The sequence below is a fragment of the Lytechinus pictus genome, chromosome 16, assembly GCF_037042905.1.
Source record: "Lytechinus pictus isolate F3 Inbred chromosome 16, Lp3.0, whole genome shotgun sequence".
In the NCBI taxonomy this organism is placed as follows: Eukaryota; Metazoa; Echinodermata; class Echinoidea; order Temnopleuroida; family Toxopneustidae; genus Lytechinus; species Lytechinus pictus.
This window is the reverse complement of record NC_087260.1, coordinates 9029959-9056291: the sequence shown is the minus strand read 5'-3', so window position 1 is coordinate 9056291 and position 26333 is coordinate 9029959. Positions and strand designations below refer to the sequence as shown.

Here is a 26333-nt window from a genome sequence, read left to right as displayed (position 1 = left end):
AGTCACTGACTTCTCATACTCCTGATTTAGGCATTCTAGTCAAATAAATCATGGCATTTTGGGATTTCCATAGTTGTGACTGAACTGAGAAAAGGTCCTGATACACACATAAGCACCAGTAATCTCTCAATATCACCATAAATTTGACCAAAAAAAAAACAATGACAAAAAAAGGATGAAAATGGGCAGGACGCATTAGGAACTGCCTGCCTACCTGACATCAAGAAAAGTTATCAGTTTTATACACATTCAAATGAGAATCATCTTCGAGATATTTTTGTGGAAGTCATGAAAGGCAAATCATGAGCGTCATCTTGCAAAGAGTTGTGCCTGATTTGATTAAAGGAAACAAAAATACAAGGAGAAAATCAATCTAATCAGAAAGAATAAAATGAGAGAGGCAAACTTGTTTTATCAAAATCGGTTATAGAATAAGCGAGTTACTGAAGTTTGAAAATGCTTGTACTTTTTATGGCGATCCTCAAATTGGCAAACATGCTTCAAAATGGCTGATTTTGTGGACAACTCTTGATTTGTTTTGTGCACAAATTTTCGGATTTTCCTCATTATCTTTCAAATTGCATCTTGCCTCCATCTGAGCACAACATATGTCATGGGAAAATATAATTAACACCACATATGTCAAAGCCAGGTGGAGATAATGTGAAATATGTAAAATAAAGGGAAAATCTGAAAATTTGTGTACAAAACGAATGGAGAGTTGTCCACAAAATCAGCCATTTTGAAGCATGTTTGCCAATTTGAAGTTCCCCATAGAAAGTACAGCAAGACTTTTTAAACGTCCATAATTTGCTTATTTCATAACCGATTTTGATGAAACTTGTTTTAAATTGTTCCTCTCATTTTACTCCTTCCAATAAGTTTGCTTCTCTTCTTGGGTTTTGGTTCCCTTTAATTACAAGTATGGAAAGACGGCAATGCCAACATCTACGAGAGTATGCTAAATCATTGTGCGACACTGTATCTCTTTCTTTCCAAAATGATGTGTACATTTTCTATATGAAGGAATACTCATTGATGAATTTTCGTCGTTGATACTGCTAGGATCAACCACATGCCTTTGTCAGACTGGGCCCAGATGATCTCAAACATGCATCATGATGTTACCAGGCACACATTTCGACGCTATGGCCCGTATTCTGAAGTCGGGTTTAAATTAGACCAAGGTCTAACTCTGTGCTAAAATTATGGGGAGCCAAAAATTCTGTTTATATTGTATATTTCTTATGTTAACTATTTTGATTCCTTTTGCTTTCATAATGAAGAAAAATACTTTAGTTATCATTCCCAGACAATTCTGAACAATTTGAGTGTCAAATGAGTTAATAAATTGGATTTGTATGGATAAGGATTTGTGCCCCACTTGGCTCTCCATACTTAATCCACAACTATAAACCAGGGTTTAATTTAAACCTGTGTTCAGAATATGGGCCAATGAATCCAGAGTCAATTTTAGAGCTCAGACGAGCAGCCCAGTGGCACATTTTTAACACCAATGCCAGCACCAATCCCGAACACAACACTTGATAAAGAGTAGTAGGTTGTTCGCATGAATTTATTTTTGACACCACCTACAGTTGAGGCCAGAAGTTTACATACATCCAGAAAAAAAAAAGTTGACACTTGCCAAATATCATAAAATTTACTGTACCTTATAAAATTGTGCTATCATGACGAAATCGATATCAAATAAATGACTATGTCATGCCCCTTCATCACATTGCTTTTTATATCAGGAGCTGAAAAATATTTAGGTGTCATCTTTTCCCCAAAACTCTTCATATTTTAGACAAATCAAAAATAAAAACTTGACAAAAACATTTCATATTTGTGCTAGTTACTTCTCAACACAAACATTTCAGATTCCACTTTTTTGTTCAGTGGTGACATATCATGATATAAATCATAGATATTAATATTTCTGTGAAACGATGTTTGAAAATATAATAAACAATAGAATACATTTGGCACTAATATTACTTTTTTTTTCAAAGAAAATTCCACCTGAAATATACTTTAATCCCAGTTTCATCCCAATCATGTGAAAGAGCTTAATATACTCTTCCATTTAACACCAAATTTGTCATTGAAGTATTTATATTTCTGAAGATATAGTAAATTTTACGATGTTTGGCAGGCTAACAAATTTCACTGAAATCCATGGGTGTATGTAAACTTTTGGCCTCATCTGTGTATATGTAACACCAAACTAGTACCTGAAATTATCAAGTGGATTAAAATTGTGAATAGTTATAACCAGAGTGACTAGATTTGTCTAAATGAATCTATAAGCACCCAACACCTTATGTGAAATCATCAAGTGGATTACTGAATATAATCTGAGTGACCAGACTTGTTGAAACAAATCTGCTTTGATTGGAAACCTGTCAAAGCCTGTTTACAATTACTACACATATATATTCTGAATCTGAATCATACTGCTGTACCTCTCTATATTGTCAAACCTCTTCTAAAATCTTCATCAATATTGGATTGATTCAACTGAAATTTCAAAGCCCAAGTTATTCCATATCCTCATATCTAACTACCCACTGTACTCGATGGATACCGTCCCTGTCAAGTAATTTTCAAATTTCATCAAGGAGATCATGCGTTAAATATTATGTAAATGCGGCACATTAGTATGACTTTAAGTGACAGATAACTCTTTGTGAAACTCCCTCCTGTGATGGTGTACATGTATGTGTTATATCTTGTGAAAGGTGCTACACAAATATCAATTATTATCATTATCTGAAGTTTAGGACATGTTTATGTCCATCAGTCCACAGTTCTGATCAAACACTGAGCAACCCTCTTCAGATGCCCGATGAATTTAACATGTCCTGGAACTCTGGAAGCACAATGTCCAAAATCACAGTCACAAGACATTGTGGAGTTGTGAACACTGAACATCCTTACAAGATTTAACATCAAAGTCACAAGTTTGGTGATCACTGTCATGTGCCTTAAACCCCCAGTGAGGGCAGTATTGATCGAACAGACGAAGGGTGTGGTTGCCTCACTTTCCTATGCGTTGAACCATCCACTCCTGCTGACATAGAGGGCAGCGGTTGTTCTGCTTGACCCAAAGCGACATGCAGCAGTTATGGAAGGAATGATTGCACTCGCCCCACACAACTGCATCAAAGAGAAAGAGAAGAACGGATGAAAATAAGAGGAAAAACATGCAACCTACAGGAAGCTCTACCGAACAAGACAAGAGAAATGCATGTAAGTTGAAACTTAAAGGACAAGTCCACCCCAACAAAAAGTTGATTTGAATAAAAAGAGAAAAATCCAACAAACATAACACTGAAAATTTCATCAAAATCAGATGTAAAATGAGAAATTTATGACATTTTAAAGTTCTGCTTAATTTCACTAAACAGTTATATGCACATCCTGGTGGGTATGCAAATGAGGAGACTGAAGACGTCATCCACGCACTATTTCTTTTGTATTGTATTACATGAAATAGGGAATATTCTATTTTTCTCCTCATTGTCAAGTGAAACAACGATTAATTCCTCCCTGAACATGTGGAATGGGCATTGTTTAAATACTATATGATTCAGTCAAGTTGGTCCTTATTGTCAAATCTATACAAAATGAAATATTGTTTAATTCAAACAATAAAAAACAAAAGAAATAGTGAGGGGCATCATCGACTGTCTCATTTGAGTTGTGCATACCACTCTTTTGTGAAAAATAAGCAAAATTTTAAAATGTCATAACTTTTTTATTTTATATACGATTTTGATGAAATTTTCAGCGTTTTGCTAGTTTAATTTTTCTCTATTTATTCAAATCAACATTTTTCTGGGGTGGACTTGACCTTTAATAAAATTGAACAAAATATGGAGGGGACACACTAGTGTATCCAGCATCAATTAAGACAAAGAAATGTATGGGCCCATGCACAAGCATAATAGAGTCCCTATTGTCCCCAGACAATTGGGCCCATGAAATGCTTTGTAGAATCTGATGCTGGATATGCGCCTGGGACACGAGGAAACTGAGAAAGGGCTGGGGGGAGGCTTCATCGGGTAGCTTGAAAAGATAAAGTTGAAAAAGACCGGTAAAGGGATTGATACGGAGATGTAGAAATAAGAATTACATGGAGATACTTTTACACGGGGGGGGGGGGGGGGGGGGGGGAGGGAGGGCATGGCAAGAAAATTATTGGCAATTGGATGTGCATTTATAAAACAGTTGAACTTGAAACTATGGAAATCAGCTAATCAATATCAATTGATTTTTTTTTACATTTTCAGGCATGTAGTGCGTGAATTATTAAAATAATTGATAATTGATTACTAGTACAACTTTCTTGCAAATGGCCCTTCTTGTACATGTAATATGCATACATTGCACTCAGCAGCTCAATTCATGAGATATCACTTCAGAAAATGCAGAGGGCGACATTGCACTTTCAAGTATGATAGATATGAAAATTAACCAAATATTCTGGACATTGTTTTGAAAAGGACAGAATTAGAATAATAAACCCAATTATATTTAAAAACCAAATCAATACATCTCTGTTTTAACTAATTATCAACAAGTTTCCATCTGCATAACATTTCATTACCTATTCCTGCAAAGCATGAAGATAAATAAAGAAAAATGTCAAAGAATGGTTTGATAGAATTAGCCTGATAAAATCTTTAACAGCTTCCTTACATGTATCAGTATTACCCCTACTTTAAAAAAATGGGATAAAATTAAAACTTAAAATTGAAAAAAAATATAAGAAACATGTACTTTGCAAATGAAAAAGCAATACCAAATATCCCACAGAGTCACAATGAATTTCTGTCACAGTCACTCTCCTATTTAACAAACTTTGTTAACATGATTTTGATTAAATTATAGACAAGTAATTTTCCTCTTATAATTCACATCGACTTCAGGTTTAGGTGGACTTCACTTGGCCTTTACATTGGAATATGACCGATTGGCTTACCGACACACTCTTCTTGTTTGTTTTCTGTTTGACATCTTAGGCAGGCATCTGAAAGAAAATAATTACATATGTTTATTGTGAGGTTTTGCAAACTAAGCTTGCTGGCAATGGAATACTCATACTCAATACATGTAGCACAATTAAATAAATGAAAACTTGGCAAATAGACTCAAGCACACGCATTTTAAAGGAATATCAAACATGACTGAAGAGAAGAAATACTGCCTTCCTCATCAAAATACCTGAATCATAATCTAGTAAGGTGAATGGATGAAGAGACATGGAGCACAATGATCAGTGGCATACGAATGAGAGGGGGCTGGGGGCACTTAAATTAATTGCCCCTTCCCCAAAAAAATTTAACATCACAACCATGAAAAAAAGAGACAAATTTATGACCACAATTCACAAAAAAGAAGAGGAAAGAAAAGAAAGGCATGAAGAGTGAAATATGATATTATTATCTGAATATTCTTTTTGTAAAAATCCATAAAAAATTGGATTTTTGTAATAAGTGTCAAAATTATTGCTCACTCCGACTCGCTTCGCTCACTCCGACTCGCTTCACTCACTCTCAACTTTATGAATTTTGTCCGATATGCCACGTCTAACATCTGGCCCCCTCAAAATTTTTGGCTCATGTCAGACATAATTAATGGGAATGCATTACGGCGGTACGCCACCGGCCGACAATCATTGTTTATTTCAAAGACAAAGTGAAAGTGACTGGCCGGCGTTTATATTTTCAACGAAGATAAAATTTATTTTTAACATATAGCATAGGCCTAGATTGATTCTCTCACTTTCTCAAACTCAGTCCGAGTCTCAGCTCAGTCAGTCTCACAAAAAAAATGAAAATATATACCGGTATATTATATTTTTTTAATTACAATTTAGATTGAATTGTGGAATGTGGGCATTCAAAAAGACAACACCTACCCATGACTTGAACCCTGCAAATTGCACAAGTATCGCATTCCACATCCCAACTCCACATCGCCACAATGTTCCATTTCTTCAAGGAAAATAGTCTCTGGTTCTGGTCGGTACTTTTGGGGTTCGCCGACGTCCCAGTCCCGGTTACCGCTGGCGTTCCTGATGGACCGAGACCCGTAGATCCCCCGCTGCCAACTTCCGGATTTGCGGCAGGTCGAGGTATCGACATCTTACTCGTTGTTTCTTCAGATTCACGTGAACAAGCTAAGAAGAGCAGTGCACATACACTTGTGTCGATTTATTGATGATGTTTCATGGATTTGATCATTTCAATTACCGTTCACAATCAAGAAAATACGTCTTACAAGTCTCTGTTTTCGTCTCGACTTTCTCAAACTCCTATAATTTAATTAACGAAGAGGGCGCGCACCTATCTATAACGGTGCCGATAAGTTTTAAAGACTTGAATATTATTACTTATATTTTGCTTGATTTTTATATTTTTTTACAATCAATTATTACAAAAAAAATAATAATCCATTACAAAATTTTTGTTTATTCAAACGCAAATTTTTTAATCCTTTTTTTGTAAAAAAAAAAATTCTTAATCTGACCCCACTTTTGATTTACTCAAAATTTGTTGCTTGACAACCTCAAACGAATTTTGCAGCAGACCGTCTCAAACTTACTTGTTAGAATTATCGAACTTTCCACTTTTCAGGAGAGAAGACTGCTTAGAACACAAGCTTAACAATGGTGAGTGTTTATAGTGGCTACTGTATCAAATAAATATGTAATATATTCATTAGTTGCCTATTTCCACTTATTAACTTGCAAGCTGCGGAGCTCGAGCTGGAGCCGAGCGGCATGCGGAGGCGGAGCTCCTCCGCCGAGGCCGAGGCAAAGGCTCGCTTGCGCTCGAGGAAGTGGAGCAGGGGCCCGTTTAATTTCTCAACACATGGACAAGTTATATCTTTATCCACCAACCACGGAGTTAGTTCCAATCTTACTAAACCTGTTTCATCGAAAGTCTTCCTAACTAGACATGCTAGAATTCCTTGATATCGATACTATCGGTAAAAAGAGCAAACGAGACGTAGCCTTAGGCTTGCCTTAGACAAGTTTAGAGTCAGTTAGACGCCGTCACAAAATAGCATTATTTTCAAAAAGAAAAATTATGGCAAAATTGCAAATATTATGATGAATTGGTAAATAAATCTTTTCAAAATACTACTTACTAGCACAGGTAAATTATGCATCATACATACTTAGACCATGAAGACTGGAGCATTCAATTGTAGAGAAAATTAAATTATGAATAATTCATTTCATGACTAAAAAATCACTTGTACAGTTGTGGACGTTCAGATGGGTACCCCAGGGAGACCCAATTTTAATAGTTTACAAAAGTAAACCATAACGGTCTTCTTTGACTTTGTAAAATGATGATAATTATACGGACTTTTATGATTCCAAACGTCATCAAAATATAGTTTAACGAAACATTTATAATCATTGATACCGAAAGATACGATAAAGATTACTCTCACCAATTAAAGACTAGACTCTGAGGGAATGGAGAAAGTGCGTACATTGCCTGCGGAATACCAGTATTTGATGAGTGGGGTAATCCTATATCTGTCAAGCACTAAAAATGTGGTTCCAATGTATTAAGCACTGTAAAAGTACAATAATTTAATATTATCAAATAACTTTCTTTTTTGCATGCAGGCAAGCTCTGCCCAAGATGGTCGCTACTCTTTCATTTGTGAATGGTACGACAACAATGCAGCTATTATCAGACGATATCAGTTCCTCTTCTACCCTAATGATAACACCATTGAAATGGTAAGCTTGTTTGTAATGCCTTGGTCATCTCATATATTTGCTAAACAAACAAATTCACATTTTGCCCGTCTCCACCCAGATGGCAATGGTTACTCAGTATGCATTTTTTTTGCATCAGATTGGCCCCTGTCTCAAACGCTTCCCCAACGTAGAAAATGTGCAACCCAAATTTGTGGGGATTCAATTTTGATGAATGAACAGTTTCATGAATTTGATGACATGACTGTTTATTGTATGAAGGGGAAACCTTGTAACTTAAATTATTTGATAAAATAAAATGAAGTCAGATGTTGTAACACAATGAATTCTGATCCAACATTTGTCCAAATTTTTGATATGAGGAAAAACTGTCGCACTTTTGTTTAAAAACCTCAAGAGTTTGTTGAAGCTTAAGAATCTACACATACGTGTATTTCGGCACTTGATATTCCTGTCCTACGTCTGGGACTTGTGTTGCAAAAAGCTGAAATAGATTAAAATCTAGTTCGAATTGCAATTGATGCAACATTTTCTACGGTACACCTATTTAGATCAATCACAAGTTGAGTTAGATTTTAATCTTTCTCAATTATTTTTCAGACAGGTTTAAATTTATGAATAGCCTCTGAAATTACTGAATCAAAAATACAGTTAAATTTATGAAAATCAAAGCAAATCCAATGAACAACACAACTGTCCATCAATTAAAAATCTTCCATTCACATCTGTTTACTGTGTTTAGCATGTATTCAAAATAAGGGTTTTTAATCCGCATATATAGTGCTTGTATTATCTATTAATTGCAATGTTTTTCTAAGATTTACTTGATTTACAAAACTTATAATGATGAAGCAGCAATCTTTATATGTTTTGTACATATCACTGAAGAATTTGAATTTTACAATTATGGCAAACCTTGATTTTAATTTGCATAATCTATATAAAAACAGAGAAGTAACAGCCTTATTTATTTCCTTATATTACGCTAAAAATTGTCAGTTTTATCTTAATTTGTTCAAATGATAATTGTCATTGGGATGACTTGGTCTTTAATTCAATTAATTTGAATCTTGTTTCCTTCTTTTTTATCAGTATGACCTAAAGAATAGACGTCAGTTCTTGAAGAGATCACATTGCGATTCAGTCCATCTAAGAGACCTCTTTGTTGGCAGTACTGTTAATGTTCACTCACGTCAGCTGAACCTGGTTGAGTATGCTGATGATTTCACGAAGAGAGCGCTTACAAATGTCAAACAGAAGTAAGTATTTATAAGCAAAAATAACGAGTTGCCATATTTGGTCTAATTCTAATAATCCTTGCCATTTGGTCTAATGCCAGTTTGATCTCATCTTACATGTACACTAGAGTTTTTCAACATGGTATCATGCTTGGGAATTGAGTAAATCTAAAACTTCATAATCTTCTTGTTTTTTTTTTCTTCTAATCTCTCAATGTTTCCTCTATATGTTTAACCCTAAACGAACTGGACTATTTGAGATGTACCTGTACCCTGGACTTAGGGGGGGCATGATGCCCCCCTTTTTCTGATCTTGGCCGCCATTTGCGCGATCACGCCAATATTTGGCATGCACATTCCTTACCACAGAAACTACGAGCCTACAGGTATAAAAAAATTCTGAAAACAATTGTTTTATTTATTATGAATAAAGTATGTAAATTTATTTGTGAAAAACATTTTCATATTTAACACCCAATTTCACTTCAAATTTTCTTCTTCTTTTTTCCAGATGTCACCTTTGTAATCTAATTTAAAGGTTTCCACAAAGAAAAGTTTTGAAAGCCAATTTTTGTCTCGCCTGCGAAGCAGAGTGAGACTATAGGCGCCGCTTTTCCGACGGCGGCAGCGGCGTCAACACCAAATCTTAACCGAAGGTTAAGTTTTTTAAATGACAGCATAACTTAGAAAGTATATGGACCAAGTTCATGAAACTTGGCCATAAGGTTAATCAAGTATTACTAAACATCCTGCATTATTTTCAGGTCACATGACCAAGGTCAAAGGTCATTTAGCGTCAATGAACTTAGACCATGTTGGGGGAATCAACATCAAAATCTTAACCTAAGGTTAAGTTTTTGAAATGTCATCATAACTTAGAAAATATATGGACCTAGTTCATGAAACTTGGACATAAGGTTAATCAAGTATTACTGAACATTCAGCTTGAGTTTCACATCACATGACCAAGGTCAAAGGTCATATCTCCCTTAGACTTACGGTACACATATACCCGTATGTTGCGAATTTGGTCTCAAAAGTTGCGCGAGGTTTCAAAGAAAATAGTCAAAAAAATTTGTGGCGCTATCTTTTTGCGTTTCAGGGTCGTCATGCCCTAATCAAGTAATTTAAAACTTGTTTTCTACTTGTTCTTTGAAAATCTCTCAGTAATTCCTCTAGATCTTTTTTTTATGGTTAGATAGTAGCCTATATTGTGGAATACAATATGATCTATTTCATTTCATTCTTTTTCAGGACATTAGGGCTGATCAAACCTGATGCCATTTCAAAATTTGGTGAGTATATACAAACACTTATTTTTCATACATTATTTGTTTTGTAAATTACTAAACTAAGTTTGTCTTTTGAAGACAATGGTTGACTTAACGAAGATCTTGTTTTACAAAATCCTGAACTTTTATTCATGATTTATGTAATGTTGTTCATATGGATTAAAAACAGAGTGCACAGTGCATAGCGAATGCAGAGTGGATTTGATGCTTTAAAAGTTATGCCATCACCATCATCACCATCATTATCATCACCATCATCACCATCGTCATCATTATCATCACCACCACCATCATCATCATCACCATCATCACCATCGTCATCATTATCATCACCACCACCATCATCATCATCATCACCACCACCAACATCATCATCCATATTCATCATCCATAATCATCATCTTCATTTATCATAACCATCATCATTATCATCATCATCATTATCATCACCACCACCATCATCGTCATCATTATCATCATCATCATCATCCATAATCATCATCATTCATCATCCATAATCATCATCTTCATTTATGATCACCATCATCATTATCAACACCACCACCTTCATCATCGTCATCATCATCACCACCACCATCATCATCACCGCCACCATTATTTTAAGAAAATGAAAGCACATACATGTATCATCATTGTCATCCTCTACGTTAATAAAAATGAAAGCATGTATCATCACCACCACCTCCATCATCACCACTATCATCATCATCATTAATCTTCTTCACAATCTAATATTACCGTAATGAAAATAGGAGCGTCTTATCTGCTCAAATCTTGCTGATTTCCTCCCCGTATAGGTCCCATTATTGATATGACATACCAGCAAGGATTCTTGGTGACCAATGCCAAGATGACCAGGCTGACCAGAGGTCAAGCTGAGGAGTTCTATAGAGAGCATTCGGGAAAACCATTCTATAAGTAAGTGTGTTAAATCTTGTGAAGAAATCGGTTTGGTTTTATAAATGGCAGAGGTAAAATTTGAAATTTGTCCTGGGATGGCAGAGGTAAAAATGGCAACGGTAAAAATGGCAGAGGTAAAAATGGTAGCTCTAGGTAATAATAGCAAAGGTAAAAATGGCAAAGGTAAAAAGGGTAGAGGTAAAAAATACCCAGTCTTAAATGCCCATGCAATCAAAATTTGAGAGTAAATCCCCTTCATGGTTAGTTAACTCTGTAAGGTTGAAGAAGAGAATTTTAGAAGAAATCATTATTATTTCATATTTTCATAGATGTGTGTGTGATACGTCTCCCTTGTTAGTCGATTTGACACTTTCCGAACCTAGAAATGTTTTTTCCGATGAAGTTTTTTTCTTGATTTGTGTTCCTATGGGGTCCTAGAACAAATTCAGCTTGGTTGCCCAAAGTTGCCGTTTGGGCAATTTTGCTAATTTGCATAATTCCAAAATGGCCGCCACATGCCATCTTAAAAAACTAACTTTTGAACCCCTTGCCCTAAAATGATGAGGAAGAACTCCTTTTATGGGTTTAGGTGTGTGTCGAATCCATTTCTATTATTATTTTTGCAATATAAGGTCATCTTCAGGTCAAATCCAATATGGCCGCCAGATGCCATCTTTTAAACTTGAATTTGAACCCCTTGCCCCAGAATGATGAGCAATACCTTTGTATATAACACCTTCTTCTCTCTCACTGGAACCAAGCAAGGAACTCTACGCCTGCTGCCACCAATATGTACTCATCTTTGGAAAATGTTCTGCATACCAAGAATGCTATATGGGATTCAGATTATTCAACTCACCAACTACATGCTGTCCCGTTTGAACAAGGCTCAAACATTTCTTTTTAAAAGTGTGCTTGGTTTGCCAAGGAGTGCGGCGGACGAAATTGTTTATTTATTGCTCGATATCATCCCAATGGATAAGCGAATCGACTATGAAATTCTTCTCTTACTTGGGCAATATGCAAGCCTTTCAGACGAGCGCACTGAGAGAAGAATCCTGTTGAATGGTATATCATACAATACACCCTTGGTAAGACGCTGGATAAAAATCCTCAATAGTTATGAACTTCCAAGTCTCACTAACATCCTTAGAGATCACATTCCATATAAAGTATGGAAGAAGCTAGCACTGGGAAAAATTTATAAACAACACTATGCTGCCCTTGAAATTGCAATTGCTAAAAAATCTTCTCTAAGTCTATGGTCGGGCATGGCCCTCTCCTGAGGGAAGCTATGTCCATCAGAGCTCAATTATCCTGCAGTACATACCCAACGAATAGAAGGTTATTCTCTCTGAATCAAAGTACCACAAATTCCGGCAAGTTCTGCCACTCCGAACTGGAAAGTGTTGTACATTTTGTTGGAGAATACCCAGCGTTTTGCACACACAGGAAAACACTTCTAAACTTAATAAAAGAAGACGAGGAACTGCAGTATTTTTTTGTGCATTTCAATGATCAAGAACCTCAACAATTTACCGCTTCCGTCCTGTTTCTTCATGACGTCGAATTAGCAGACTTCTCCAGAAACGACCTCAACCTACTTGTCTTAAATTTCTTGCATAATATTTACCTCTCTCGGTCTACCTTACTCTCACGTCAAAATATGTAACGCTAATATTAATGCAGTATTAAACTGCGGATCTCCGATACAGCGGAGGAAGGATACAGAAGAAGAAGAAGGCAGTCTCTAAAGCAAATTTGTACAGATGAATGAGGATGGCGCTGAAACAGGTTCAGATAGTGATGCTGCCCTAGCCTTCCTCCTTGGTCTTTGGCCTGCCAAGTGCCAATGTAGCATTCTGATTATTTTCTGACGTATTGACCCCTGTACTTAGTAGCTCTCCATAGATGACGACTATCATCTACATCTTCAAAAGTGTTAGTGTTAATGCCGGCCAAGTTTTATGTCACGTTTGCAGATGTGTTTATAACAGAGGTGTGATCTATCTAGAGACCAATCACATAGCTCACCTTACATTGGTGAATCCCTTCTAGGATTTGCCAAAGTTTCATGCGGCGAACATGCCCCAACCACTTGAGGCACCTTTCACTAAGAATCGAGAATAAACTGGTGATGACAGCATGCACGTACGCTGAAGTGCCTTATATTTTTCACTCTGTCCTGCCATTTCATGTGCAGGATACGTCCGAGGCAGCTGACATGGAAGGTGTTCAGCCGCTTTTATTGATCGGCGTACGTTTTCGAGGACTTATTTCCGTTCAGGAGCTTGGCCATGGCTGTGACAGATATTCCCATCCTGGTGCTTATCTCCTTGTCCAGTGAAAGGGAACTAGAGACAGATAGTCAATCGAAGGTAGGTGAGGAGTCCACCACAACCAGACGAGTGCGTGCTGTTGATAGAGATATCTGGAGGACAGTCAGTGTCTTGAGTCTATCAGGATTTCTGTCTTACAGGCTGATGGGTGATCCAAACTCCTTACATGCACAGGACAGGTGGCTGTATTGCTAGGTCTTGTAGGCCTACTACGTCCGCTTCTTTATAAAAAGGCAGGGCGACGCGTCGCGACGTCACGTCGTTACCGTACAACATCTTACGAATGAGAACCATCGTGACCATTGTTTTGGCACGAAGCCGGTCGATGTTGAAAAGTTTCCCATCTGCTCTGGTACGGATATACATGTAGATGCCTTCTCTGCATCCGCCAAATGCATACTGAGGGAGCATGAAGAAGAAGATCCCAATGAGTGTCAGGGCCAGGCACAGCATAATTGCTTCACGCCACTGCTCACAGGAATTGAGGGAAGCTACCAGATGTTCCAGCATTGTAGCAAACTGTGCTCATGTAATGATGTGACCATGGATCAGTCTTGGGGAGCCTATCTTCTACAGGAGGCTAAAAAGTGCACTCGTGCTGACCAAGTCAAAGACTTTTGTCAGGACGAATAGTCCAGTGATTATCATAAAGGAAGGTAATAAGTTAACAAATTTTCTGAAAAATACGGATTTATCACTTTTTAATAAAAAATAATAGGGTCTACTTTTAAGTCATTTCAATATAAAAATATGGCTGGACATAAAAAAAATGATGAGAACTCCCGAAATGGGTCATAGCCCAAACCTTGAATGGTTCCATTCTAAGGTGAGCGGTTAATGCCGAAATATATCAACCATCTGATCATCTGAGACCTGACTTGACCACTAAAAGTGGAGAAATTAAAAGAAATTAATCATTCTTACTGAAATACCCTTCCATGAGCTCATACACATAATAGTAACCCTCTTTAGGACAGCGTGTACTTTTTGGGGTTCAAAGTTCAATAGTCTCGGGAAGTAGTTTTTTTAATATGGCGTTTAGCGGCCATCTTTTTTTTATCTGAATGATTCTATATTGCAAAATTATTATCAGAAATGGAATCAACATCAAATAACTCACGAAAAGAGGTATTATTCATGATTCTTGGACAAAGGGTTCAAAAGGGTTTTTTTTTTCAAAATGGCGTCATCTGGCGGCCATTTTGGATTTGACCTGAAGATGACATTATATTGCAAAATAGATAGCGGAAAGAGATTCTACACACCCCAAAACCCCTAAACAGAGGTATTACTCGTCATTCTGGGGCAAGGAGATCAAAGGTCAATTTTTCAAGATGGCATCTGGCGGCCATCTTGGATTTGACCTGAAGATGACCTTATATTGCAAACATTATAAAATAAATCGATTCTACATCCCCCTAAACCTCTAAAAAGAGTCTTTACTCATCATTTGGGGGCAAGGGGTTCAAAAGTTAAGTCTTTAAGATGGCATGTGGCCGCCATTTTGGATTTATGCAAATTAGCAAAATTGCCCAAACGGCAACTTTGGGCAACCAAGCTGAATTTGGTCTAGGACCCAATAGGAACACGTTTCAAGAAAAAAACTTCATCGGAAAGAACATTTCTAGGTTGGTGTATTGAGCCTATGGGACTGTCAAATCGACTATGTAACTAAATAAGTAAAAAGAAATTATCATCTTACCCATCTGTTCAAATCATACTTTTTCAAGCCTGGAGTACCCACGTAAGTCAATCTTGCATTTGTTCTCACACCACAGCCCTACAATTTGTAAATGTCATTTCTATTTCTCGTTTCTTTAGCAAACTTGTGAGTTTCATGAGCAGTGGTCCAATCATTGCTATGGAGTTGATCAATAATAATGGTATAGGAGAATGGCGAACTCTTCTGGGACCGACAGATAGTAGCACAGCCCGCAGTGAAGCCCCTGGTAGCATCAGAGCTAGGTTTGGCACCGGTAAGAAAATTGCAGTGGTAGTACTGCATTTAGTTGTACAATATAGTAGCACTAGTTGTGGAACGGACGGTAGCAGTATCGTCGTAGCAGTGTTTGAAGATGAAGAGGGCAGAGGAAGGCAAAGGAATTTCATTCAAAATTTAAAAAAATACAAACATTGCATTTAACACTAAATGAAGACCATATTAAATACAGTACACTATATAATTATATACTTTTTTTGTGGATGGAACAGCTATAGAAGAACAAGTCTTGTTGATGAGCTGCCCCAGAGAAAACAAACATAATTTAGGTGAAGTATGAATGTACACAAACACATAAGAGAGGGGGGGTACAAAATACATAGACCTTGTGATTCTTTAATTATTCGTTATTTGAATATCAAATAAATACCTTAAATGCGAATTTTACTTTATTTTGATTACAGTCACATAAAAAACAACAAGATTCATAACCAGCAGATGTAATGTAATGACACCGGAAGTTGCCTTACAGTGAAATTATTATCTCATTTTCGCTGGTCTGACAGTTGCCTGAGGCTCTATATAACCAGGTGTAGCAGAAGAATTTCTCGCCTGTACACCAAATTTCATCTCCCCCAAAGAAGCCTCTATCACAGGTACTTCCAATGCCTTTCACAAAGTTTGGGATCAGCAAACAATAATCCACACCCCATTAATGCTGATGCCATGTGACCTAAAAACCACTGTAACTTTCACCCCCTTCTATTTCTTTTATTTCTCTCCAGACAACACCTGCAATGCATGCCATGGTTCAGATTCTGAGGCTTCCGCAGACAGGGAAACCTCTTTCTTCTTTGGACAGCCGGCGGCATTTCCAAACAACGCCTCACTCCGGGATTGCACATGCTGCATCATTAAACCATCAGCAATCAAAGAAGGTATGTAATTCTTAACTGAGACTCTAGCCAGGCGGAGGGGGGGGGTTTGGGTGGGTGGAGGGGGTGTTTGATCGAAACCCCTAGGCCCAAATTCACAAAGGCGGTTTTGAAAACCCACGGTTGAGTCCATGGTTTATGCAGGTTTCCTGTATAAATTATGCTTAATTTAGCGCGTATCGGGCACGTGTATAAAAAATGTCCAATGCTGATGCGCGCTTTTATCACAGTGTGCCAAATTGACGCCTGTTGCCATGGTTATCCTCGCTATTTTATTCATGAGTCCACTGTTTTTTAATTAATGAGTCCACTCTTCAAACAGCGGACTCATGAATGAAATAGCGTATCTAACCATGGTAACAGGCGTCAACTGATTTAATGTGCGAGATTTACACTACAAACTAAGCATACATACATGTGTGTAAAATATGAAACATGAAATAATTTTGTTATTTTTTAACAGATTTTGATGAAATTTTCAGTGTTTTGTTCGATGAATCTTATTTTCTTTCAAGTTTAAGACCATCAGCTCTCCCCCCCCCCAAATCGAATGATACGCCAGTACTTGCATGTTGAGTAAAGGTCACCATGTGTATATTTTGACCCCCAGGTAAAGCAGGTCAGATCATGACAGCTATATGTAATGAAGGATTTGAAGTCACTGCTATGGAGATGTTTAACATGGAGAAAGCCAACTCGGAAGAATTCTTTGAGGTGTATAAGGGTGTCGTTACCGAGTACATGGTAAGATAAAAATTTGTGTCCTCAATACGATGCGCCATCTATTGGTTGCAGCAGACAGGCCGATTTCTAACTTCGGGGTCGACATCGCGTGCAGGCGCAAGCAGCGCACAGTTCTAGTGTACTGTAATGTAACTGTGATGCTTCTAAAATGAAAACCATATGGCAAATGCGGAGGAGGAATTCCCTGAAAATGGTCTAAATTTCGCAAAGAGATGCGGAAAACTTCTCTCCCACCTCCCGGACCCTGGTAAACGGCATAATTTTATGAAAGCCGGCCGAGCTGCGCGTTGGCCAGCGCAGCATGATCGCATGCATGCACTAGCGTGCGCAACAGATATTCACTTTTTCCCATCAGGCTTTGCGAATTTTGACCTGTCTACTGCAACTGATAGGTGATCAGACTAATTAATCTTCATTTAAAATATACTTTCTTAAAATATTTTGAAAAGAATTTGAAACCTCAGAATATTTTCTTGTACCTTTCCCACAACTGGACTATGACCTTAGCAAGACAAAGGAAAAATGATTTTAAAGCCATCTAACTGTATATATAATCAAATGAAGACGGAATATATAATGCGAGTCCACCTCCAATTTTATTTTTCCTAATGTTTATAACAATATTATAATTCAGGAGGGTGCATAAGGAATTTGGTGTTTCCGTGAACCAGGTATCAGTAACTATAATATCACTTTTTTTATTATGATAGGAAATGGTGGAAGAGCTAACCTCTGGGGCTTGTTATGTCTTGGAGATTAGTTCCCCCAGCGGGAAGTTCGACAACGTTGCCAAGGCTTTCCGTGAGTTTGTTGGACCGGCAGATCCGGAGATAGCTCGTACACTACGACCACGCACCCTGCGAGCCAGGTTTGGAGTTAACAAGATTAATAACGCCGTTCACTGCACCGATCTCCCTGAAGATGCGCTCCTGGAGACAGAGTACTTCTTCAGAATCTTGTCACAATGAAATATCTGATTGCCTTGAGTCACTTAGGATGTGTTTTTTTTTTTTTAAGTTATACATGATTTTAAGAATGACTGGAATTTAAAATGCCTTATTGTGAGCCTAAAGACATTCTGAATGTTTAAAAAAGTATATCTGTTTTTCAAATATATTCTTGTGAAACTATTTTAACTAACATATTTTGCTTCAGAAATGTGCGTTAACAATCAACAAACATTATTATCATGTGCATATTTGACATAAGCTGGTAATATATCAAAAATCAGTCGACTTTCCAGATTCTAGTTGTTCTTAGAGTTATGCATAACTTTACAAAATGCTTTGTGAAACCCCCCACATGTCAATTTTATTATCTGTACCAAATGACTCGAATTCTGTAGTCAGGTTTAATTTTAACTCTGGACTCCAGTTGTGGTTTAACTATGGATAGCCAATTATGACAGAAATCTCTTTTAGTAGAGGTTCAATGTAGCAGGTCATTTTACTAAGAAATCATTCTTAACTATATAGGAAGGATAAAAGAAGATGGTTTTCTTCACTGTTAATGAATTAGGAAAGAGAACAGTTACATAAAGAAATCTACAATGTCAACAAAATGCTGACGATTTTGGCTTCCCATAAATCTAGCACAGAGTTAGACCGTGGTCTAAGTTTAGCCTGACTTCAGAATATGGGTGGGTGAATCGAACGACTGAATAAGACAGAGTTGCTACCGTGGTAAGATACAACTTGTATTGCCTTCTTAAGACTTCTTCAGCATTATAGCAATTGGAGTAAAGTGTTCTGATTTCAATTCTAACATAGACCAAGGGGATATTGGCCGAAATGTACCAATTTCATGAAAACAAGTGGACAACAGACGAAGTGGATATTAAACCTAGGGATTTTTGGAAGAAATGTACCCATTTCATAAAACATACATCGTTGAAATAAAACAAAATGATGAATGGGCTAACTGGCAGTTGGACCACATGGCTGGTAAATAGATGGCTGTAGATGAAGTAGCATTAGATCTTGTGGGATAATGCCAAACATGGGTCTAGACTCGAGACAAAGCAAGTGTAAACCAAGAGGCAATTAAACCCATCACATTAATCAGATTAACCTCTTCAACGCTTTTGTATTTTGGGTAATACCTCGCTCCCACTGTTGTGCGATTACCTAAGCCAAGATTGGCTTATTCGCAGCTGATCGCCAAAAAAAATGAACCGTCCAAATTTTTTCTTCTATCAATACGACTGTTTTTTACTGTTCTGATTTGATCTGATACTATGACTACGATCTCTCCACGATTAAGAATATGATTTCAATCGTGATGCAAATTGTAAACAGTGGAAAATAGGTATTGAGGAGTTTGTGCGCCTTTATTGCAATTTGTTAGTAAGTCAGTTGATTATGGCCAATGCAAGTGCCTTTAGTCGTCTCTTAAACTTAGGCAAAAACACACACACACATAAAAAAACAAACCACTAGTGATGACAAATAATAATAATATGCAATTTTCTCATCTAAATTCATACTTTGCATTTTTAGATATCAAGAACACATGTCCTTGCTTAGCTGAATGCAGAATTGTTGCTGCTTGGTTTTATTTATATCTACTTGCTTATCATTCCTATCAAATTTTGATTTGTATATATGAGGTAATTTATTTCTTTTGTATAAAGAATATCTACATTTTCTCTACATTTTACAATAACAGCACTGTGTAACATACATGTATTTTTTGTTTCCGTTATGACTAGCCTTGCTATTCTAAAAACAAAATATCTCATTTTCTTATCTTAAATATTGTCACTTTAACATACTGAAATCAGCATGTTTACAGTAAATCTTTCTCGAAGAAAGTAGATTTGCAGCTAATGGACCCATTAGGCCAGCCATAAATATATGGTGTATGCGAGTCAATCTCCCCTAATACAGTGAGATTTGAAACCTGGGGGGTGTTTCATCAAAGTAGTCAGCACTGACTAAATGGTCAGTGCTGACTATTTCAGTGAAATCCTTGGCTTTGATCGGCTAAGAAGCACTGGCCTCTGACTGTTGCTATGGTAACTGTCGGAGAAAGACAACTTGTCAGTGCTGACAACTTTCATGAAACGGACCCCTGTTTATATTAAGTAGAGATAGAAGGCATAATTCATGTCTAGAAACAGACGTGTGTCTTCAGCTTTATCGTTATAATGGGATGTGTCAAATAATGTGTTCAGTGTGGGAAATGATTATTAGACCTCTTTTGCAACTAAGCTCCCATGTGGTAGGTTCTAATTATTATCTCTCACGCTCCATTAGATAATTTGTATATTGACGATATATTCATGTATTGACCCCATCGCCTACATCATCCTATATCCTTAAATATAAATAATAATAATGATTACAATAATGCATCTTAAAGAGCATAGGTATGCTCAATGTGCTGTTGTACCAGTCTGCACCAAAATTATAATAAAGTGTTAAAATGGGAATATTGCATTTCACTTGTGTCTTGCACATGACCGCATCTTTAGGTGGATTATCATTTCTCTTTCATTTGGTAATCATTTTATAAAGAGAAGCAGGGATCTGTTGAGTGTTGGTAACACTTACTACTATGTATTTGTACATTGAGGGCATATTGTAACATAAACAATGTTTGCGATGGTTAGTCTTCAGCAAATGTTTGAAGAGAATTGGGTTTTCAAAATATCAATCTATTCAGAGATGTATATTTGTACAGATGGCATTGCCGTATTCTAATGGAATCGTATCTTGTGAATAAATATTTTTTTCATATTCACTGAATATCAAATATTGTTGTGTATTCAGTTTGGGATGGGGTGATTCGGAGTAGAATACTAAGAACATATGTTATCATTTCTCCATACAAATGAATAAATTTTGGCAAATTATTTCAGGTCTGAGGGTCGTTTCATAGAGCTCCTCGCTCCGCGGTATGCATGACTTTAAGTGTGGCTAGTAAGTCTCTTCTTGTTTTTAAAGAGATATACAATATGTGCCCCATAATTTTCTGTTTTTAACCCATGGACATGCCTTTCCCATATCCCTTATCAAATTTTGAAAAATATTAAATTTCTGATTAATCAGATGCCAAATATCAGATTCTTGCATTAGCTGACGGAAATTTAAATAATTGATTTTGTTAGAGCACCCAAGAATGGATGACCAGTCTTGCTTACAATCAGATGTAAAGTTGTGCATAACTTTAAAAAAGTTTATGAAACCTCACCCTATACAGTTGCCCCCCCCCCCCCTTAAAAAAATTGATGTAATGTACCTGCTATCAGGGTAAATCATTAAAAAATAGGCCCTTTGTTCATTATAAAAGAAAATAAAACATCATTTTTCATAAGTCAGCTGTAAATATCCCAGGATGAAACCAAACAGGTTGTTATCAACATCACATCATAATCATTAGCATCACCCTAATACCATCATCAACATCATTATATCACTGACATCAACATCATCATCTCCATCACCATTTTTCACCATCATCTCCATTAATAAAAGAGGATGTGTGATTGATCATTTGGCTTGAGTAAGTCCGCAGTAATGAAAGATTCCAAAGTAGAAAATGATAACAGTTTTCTGTATGCAACTTATTCCACTCCCTGGAGAGCAAGAGCTAACAAATTCAAATAAAGTTACGCCATTCCTTCAATCCTGTGAGCCACTTATTTCATCAGGCTGTTCATAAGTTACAACTGTATTTACTCATAACTGTTGACCATTTCTTATGATAACTGATGTTCACCCAAATTTCATTGGTGTCGAGTTAGCTCTAAGAAAGGATCACCAGTCGTTTGGTAAACAAAAAGTTAATAAAAGCTTGAACATATGAATTACTTTGATGCATGATTCATGAGATATATCAAGAAAATTTATTTCTATCCTTGATAATACAAGGCAACATGGAATCTTACATAGATTCATACTTGAACTGACAAGCAGAAAGCACAACTACATAATCACCGATTCAATAATAAAAAAAATTGTCAAAACTCTTTGACTCGCTATCAAAAATATTCTGATATAAATGTAAATCTTATAATTAATTTGGCCCTATCGATCAATGGAAGACCTCATCCAGCAAGATTGTTAGATAAAACCAAAACTATAATTATTTACAAAAACTTTATGTACAATAAAAGAAATCATCAGTCATTATCATAAAATGAGAAATTACAACACAGTGTAATGCACCAAATTGATATGATTGTTTGAGGAAGAAGGGCATGAAATGTGTAAATTGACTGTAACACCTACGCCTTTCTCCCATTAAACAAACTACAGTTGACCATGCGTACATTGCAGGTCTATATGACAAGTGACATTCATGTGATTACAAGAAATACCGTACAAAGCATGATTCATAGGGTCATAAAGATATATCTGTTTGTAATAAAGCAATGTTTCATATAATAAACCATTTCTGTAAGAATTCGAAAATTATTAATCGAATGCCGCTCGGGTAACATGACTGGCTTCAAACACAAATTGACCTTCTTAGCATATGTGGACAAAACATGACTGCCATTTACGGTGATAATCATTTTTTTACGCTTCAAATTAATCTGTCTAAACTCCTTAAATTGGCAATTGTCATTTTGTTACCAAGTTTAGTTTGGAAAAAATCAAATCAAAATAAAATTCATCAAACTAATTTGCATTTGACCTTATCATGTGACCTCCAACAGCACCATGACATGAAAGTACCCCCAGTGCATCAAGTTTGGTTAATATTGCAATAACACATACCGGTATTGAATTATAAATCAAAGGGAGTCTTCAAGAAAAGCAATTACTGGGTAACATTTGTGATGGGCAGACACCATTTGAACCCCTTGGTCTTACCTCCACCTATTATCTGAAGGATGAGATAAAACGGATAACAAAAATTGAGATTAAAGGTTATATCATCTCAATGATGAAAGGGGTAATATTGAAAATTGGATCAAAAAGGAATATGTTCTGTGAATATTGTTATCCCACATGATATTCATTTACAAATCAATGAACATAATTAAAGATTTTCTCCACATGACTACACAAATGAAAAATTATGTAAAAAATAATTATATTTTTTTAGCCCTAGAATTACATGTATATTGAGTTGTTCAAACATAAAATAAATTCTCTACATCTAAATAAATCTGTTATGTATAAATAGCCTTAATTCAGTGGACATAATAATATTTACGTATAAAACCTAAAATGAAACAACACTCGGATCTTATTTTATGAATGAAGGACATATAAAATCAATCATGTGTCAAATGATTGGACCCACCATATGAAGACTTGCAATTGATTCAAAACAATCTCATTTTTTAATTAATCTCTTTTTGTGATTAAGGTAATCTCTTGTTTTTTCTATGAATCTCATTATATCTTGTTTCATTTCATCTTGTTTCATTTTAATCTCATTTTATATTTCTTTACATACAAAAGACGGATTAAAATCTATCAAAAATTACTGAAAGCCTTCATTAATGGAGGGGGGCAGAATTACTGTAAACGTACACATTTACATGAAGACTCGAAAACATATAAAAGCTGTAAACCAGGATATTCTTCTACATGTATGGCATTTGAATGTCAATCCGCACTAAACAACGCCCCCCCCCCCCAAAAAAAAAAATAATAATAATAATAATTCGAGCACAAAGCTCCTGAAACATTGGATCCTGGACAATTGAAGAAAGGAATAAATATACCATCTTTTATGCTTTAGAAAAAAATACTGTTTATGGCAGATTTATGGTATATGAAAAAAGAACTGACATATTGAAGAAAAAGAAGATTTCACCCAAAATCTCTGCTTTTAGCTAGCAATGTAAAGAAACAATACTACTGTGTCATACTTTGATATCAACCCTTAAAAATTTCAATAAATAACAAGACAGGCTGGAGACAGAGCGATGAAAAAGTACATAAACCAGTAAAATAACGCACGTTATGCAACACCATACATATATTACCACAATTATACAATTTCTAACTAGAAAATTAAAACTGAGCACTTTCATTCTGTCTTTGGTAAAATGCCTATGAAGCTACAAATACAAGCAATATATCGATGGTACGGTACCCCTATTTTATCAAATGAAAAATTAGGGAAAACACACCGTTACATTATAGCTGAGTTGTCACTATACATAATAAACCAAACTTTGAAAAGAACAAACTTTGTAGGCTTCATTTTTCAATCAGAATAAACTGACCTGTCTGCTAAAGGTTTTGTATAAAAATAGGCACCATTAACTTGTTGTTTTGCTTTAGGAAACACCATAGCTTTTTTCAAAAAAATATAAATAAATAAATGCTTCACTATGATTTTCAACATGACAGTGTTGCTAATTTGAGGATTGTTCTGAGGTCCACTTCAATAGCCCTTGAAATAAGTCCTCTCTCGAAAGAATGCCTTCAGAAGTCCATGGTAGTTAGAGGTTCATTTATAGGTATGAAATTGCTTTATTATGAATATCCAATAGAATGAATAAAACACACGCGTTTTCATACAAATGAAAAACAAATTACAGAGAAATACTGTGAATTGATCTATGCACCCAAGAAACATGTACACCATAATAATGCATGCTAAACCCGTGAAATATCAAATTCAACTATCATGCCATGATACATGAAGCAGTTGGGAAAGCAATGGGTGTGTCAAAAAGCTGTTCGTAAATTTATGCAAGACTTTACGCGCGACCGCAACATGCTATCAGGTGATATCATTCAGCACAAAATGGTCACCAGGTCGTGCAAAGAGTGATGCCTTCTATACCGCACACAACAGGGAACATAAGTGTGACTCTAAGTCCCGCTTAAGTCTGTGTGAAACACCCGCCTGGTCGTTCAGACAGGGACAATAAGGACCGGCAACGAAGCTTAGTAAAGTCAATATCGATGAGACGTCAAATGATATGCTGCAGCATTCAATGCGCATACACATGCACAAGTAGGGCGGGCGATTCATCTCATCGTGGGTCCGTTGCATAAAGAGTTGCGTTTGTATGCAACTAAAAAATCAAGCGCGAGTCCCTATTACGCACATTTCACTGGGTGAAAATGAATATGCACTCTACTTTGGAGTTGCATTTGATCGAAATTCTCTCTGCGATGGGCCTTGTCTGGACGTCTGTGAAAAATCTGCTTAGCTGCATCACACCATGGGGCCTGTTTCAATAAAACTTGTTATAAGAACAAATTTGTAATAACAGTTAAAAGCTACCAAAATCCTTCAATCTGATTTGCTGATAGTACATTTGTTATTGAAATTGTGCATTTGTTCTTATAACAAGTCTTTAGGAAATGGGACCCATCCATACGTTGTGTATCTAAAGGAGGCTTGGTATTACTGAAAACATGATTGTATGATGTACACATAACATACAAAGCATTCCAATGAGCTAATGCATGCACGCTCCAGACGTTCTCCACTATAATCCCCTATCCGCTCCCACACCGTTGATGCTTAGTTTTGACCGATAGAGCAACGATGGGTGACATTCTGGGAGCTGTTACTTCCAGAGTCTCATGTAATGAGACTAAACCGTCCCTCAAGAGGCTTTCTACCTTTTTAGACATTCTAAAATGGTTTGACCAATCACGACCACTCCTCGACATCGCACGGAGGACTCCAGAAAGCTCTCAGTCATCCCTTTGTAATTGTATCACAGATATTCCAGAGGTGAGCTCATTTCTTTCCAAACTGGACACCAAACAATGAGATTCCCTTTTTCTTTGGCGTGCTGACATCAGGTTCTACTTCCGTAGAGGCCGTTCTAGGAAGCTGTAAGGGTGGTTCTTTGCCGTTAGGATCTCGCACTTTTCGATGCGGCATCGATAGTGCTCTTCTCACAGTCACTGTAAAACAAAAGTGAAAGGATTGGAAGTGCAGAGAGACATTATAACTTAATTAAAAGAACTGTATTATTATCTTCTTCATCATCATCATCATCATCATCATCGCCATCACACCATCATAATCATCACCATCATCACCATCATATCATCATCATCATCATCATCACACTATCGTCGTCATCACCACCACCACCATCATAATTACAATTATAAATATTATTTATAAAGCACCACAAACTAACCAGTTTCTGATAAGAAAAAAAAAATTCCAAATACCCTTCCCCACTTTTTTTTCCTGCAAATTATACATAATGATTTCTTAAAATGCCCAA

General features: G+C 36.4%; 3 protein-coding genes across 9 annotated transcripts in view; 1 reads left to right on the top strand and 2 right to left on the bottom strand.

Moving 5' to 3' along the window:
- Positions 1 to 1558: 1558 nt before the first annotated feature.
- LOC129278459 (RING-box protein 2-like) lies at positions 1559 to 6364 on the bottom strand. Its single transcript, XM_054914605.2, has 3 exons — positions 5930 to 6364; positions 4991 to 5038; positions 1559 to 3162 (listed from the first exon to the last, which is right to left on the bottom strand). Exons 1-3 carry the CDS (start codon positions 6153 to 6155, stop codon positions 3044 to 3046), a joined length of 393 nt encoding a protein of 130 aa, XP_054770580.2. The 5' UTR covers positions 6156 to 6364; the 3' UTR covers positions 1559 to 3043.
- A 173-nt stretch (positions 6365 to 6537) lies between these two features.
- Positions 6538 to 20905, top strand: LOC129279150 (nucleoside diphosphate kinase 7-like). 2 transcript variants are annotated; one of them, XM_064111471.1, is made up of 9 exons: positions 6538 to 6682; positions 7658 to 7774; positions 8846 to 9012; positions 10246 to 10286; positions 11102 to 11222; positions 15365 to 15519; positions 16268 to 16420; positions 17028 to 17161; positions 17872 to 20905. In XM_064111471.1, the coding sequence occupies exons 1-9, from the start codon at positions 6680 to 6682 to the stop codon at positions 18127 to 18129; spliced, it is 1149 nt and encodes a 382-aa protein (XP_063967541.1). In that variant the 5' UTR covers positions 6538 to 6679; the 3' UTR covers positions 18130 to 20905. The 2 variants fall into 2 exon arrangements, with proteins under 2 accessions (XP_063967541.1, XP_063967540.1); XM_064111470.1 differs by lacking the exon at positions 6538 to 6682 and having other exon boundaries at positions 7652 to 7774.
- A 1082-nt stretch (positions 20906 to 21987) lies between these two features.
- The window catches only part of LOC129278888 (uncharacterized), a 49683-nt gene continuing 45337 nt past the window's right edge, over positions 21988 to 26333 (bottom strand). For all 6 annotated transcript variants that reach the window (XM_064111464.1, XM_064111465.1, XM_064111466.1 and 3 more), the window contains one exon: positions 21988 to 26001. In XM_064111464.1, coding sequence (XP_063967534.1) covers positions 25832 to 26001 — 170 coding nt within the window. In that variant the 3' untranslated portion in view covers positions 21988 to 25831. The remainder of the gene's footprint in view (positions 26002 to 26333) is intronic.

Bases quoted from the DNA above. Each gene is read 5' to 3' on its own strand.
- LOC129279150 (XM_064111470.1), top strand. From the start codon at position 7,652: ATGCAGGCAAGCTCTGCCCAAGATGGTCGCTACTCTTTCATTTGTGAA. The intron at 7,775-8,845 runs GTAAGCTTGTTT...CTTTTTTATCAG, and splicing joins ATGATAACACCATTGAAATG to TATGACCTAAAGAATAGACG. The intron at 11,223-15,364 runs GTAAGTGTGTTA...TCGTTTCTTTAG, and splicing joins TCGGGAAAACCATTCTATAA to CAAACTTGTGAGTTTCATGA.
- LOC129278459 (XM_054914605.2), bottom strand. From the start codon at position 6,155: ATGTCGATACCTCGACCTGCCGCAAATCCGGAAGTTGGCAGCGGGGGA. The intron at 5,039-5,929 runs GTAGGTGTTGTC...ATTTTCTTTCAG, and splicing joins TTGCAGGGTTCAAGTCATGG to ATGCCTGCCTAAGATGTCAA. The intron at 3,163-4,990 runs GTAAGCCAATCG...TCTTTGATGCAG, and splicing joins CAAACAAGAAGAGTGTGTCG to TTGTGTGGGGCGAGTGCAAT.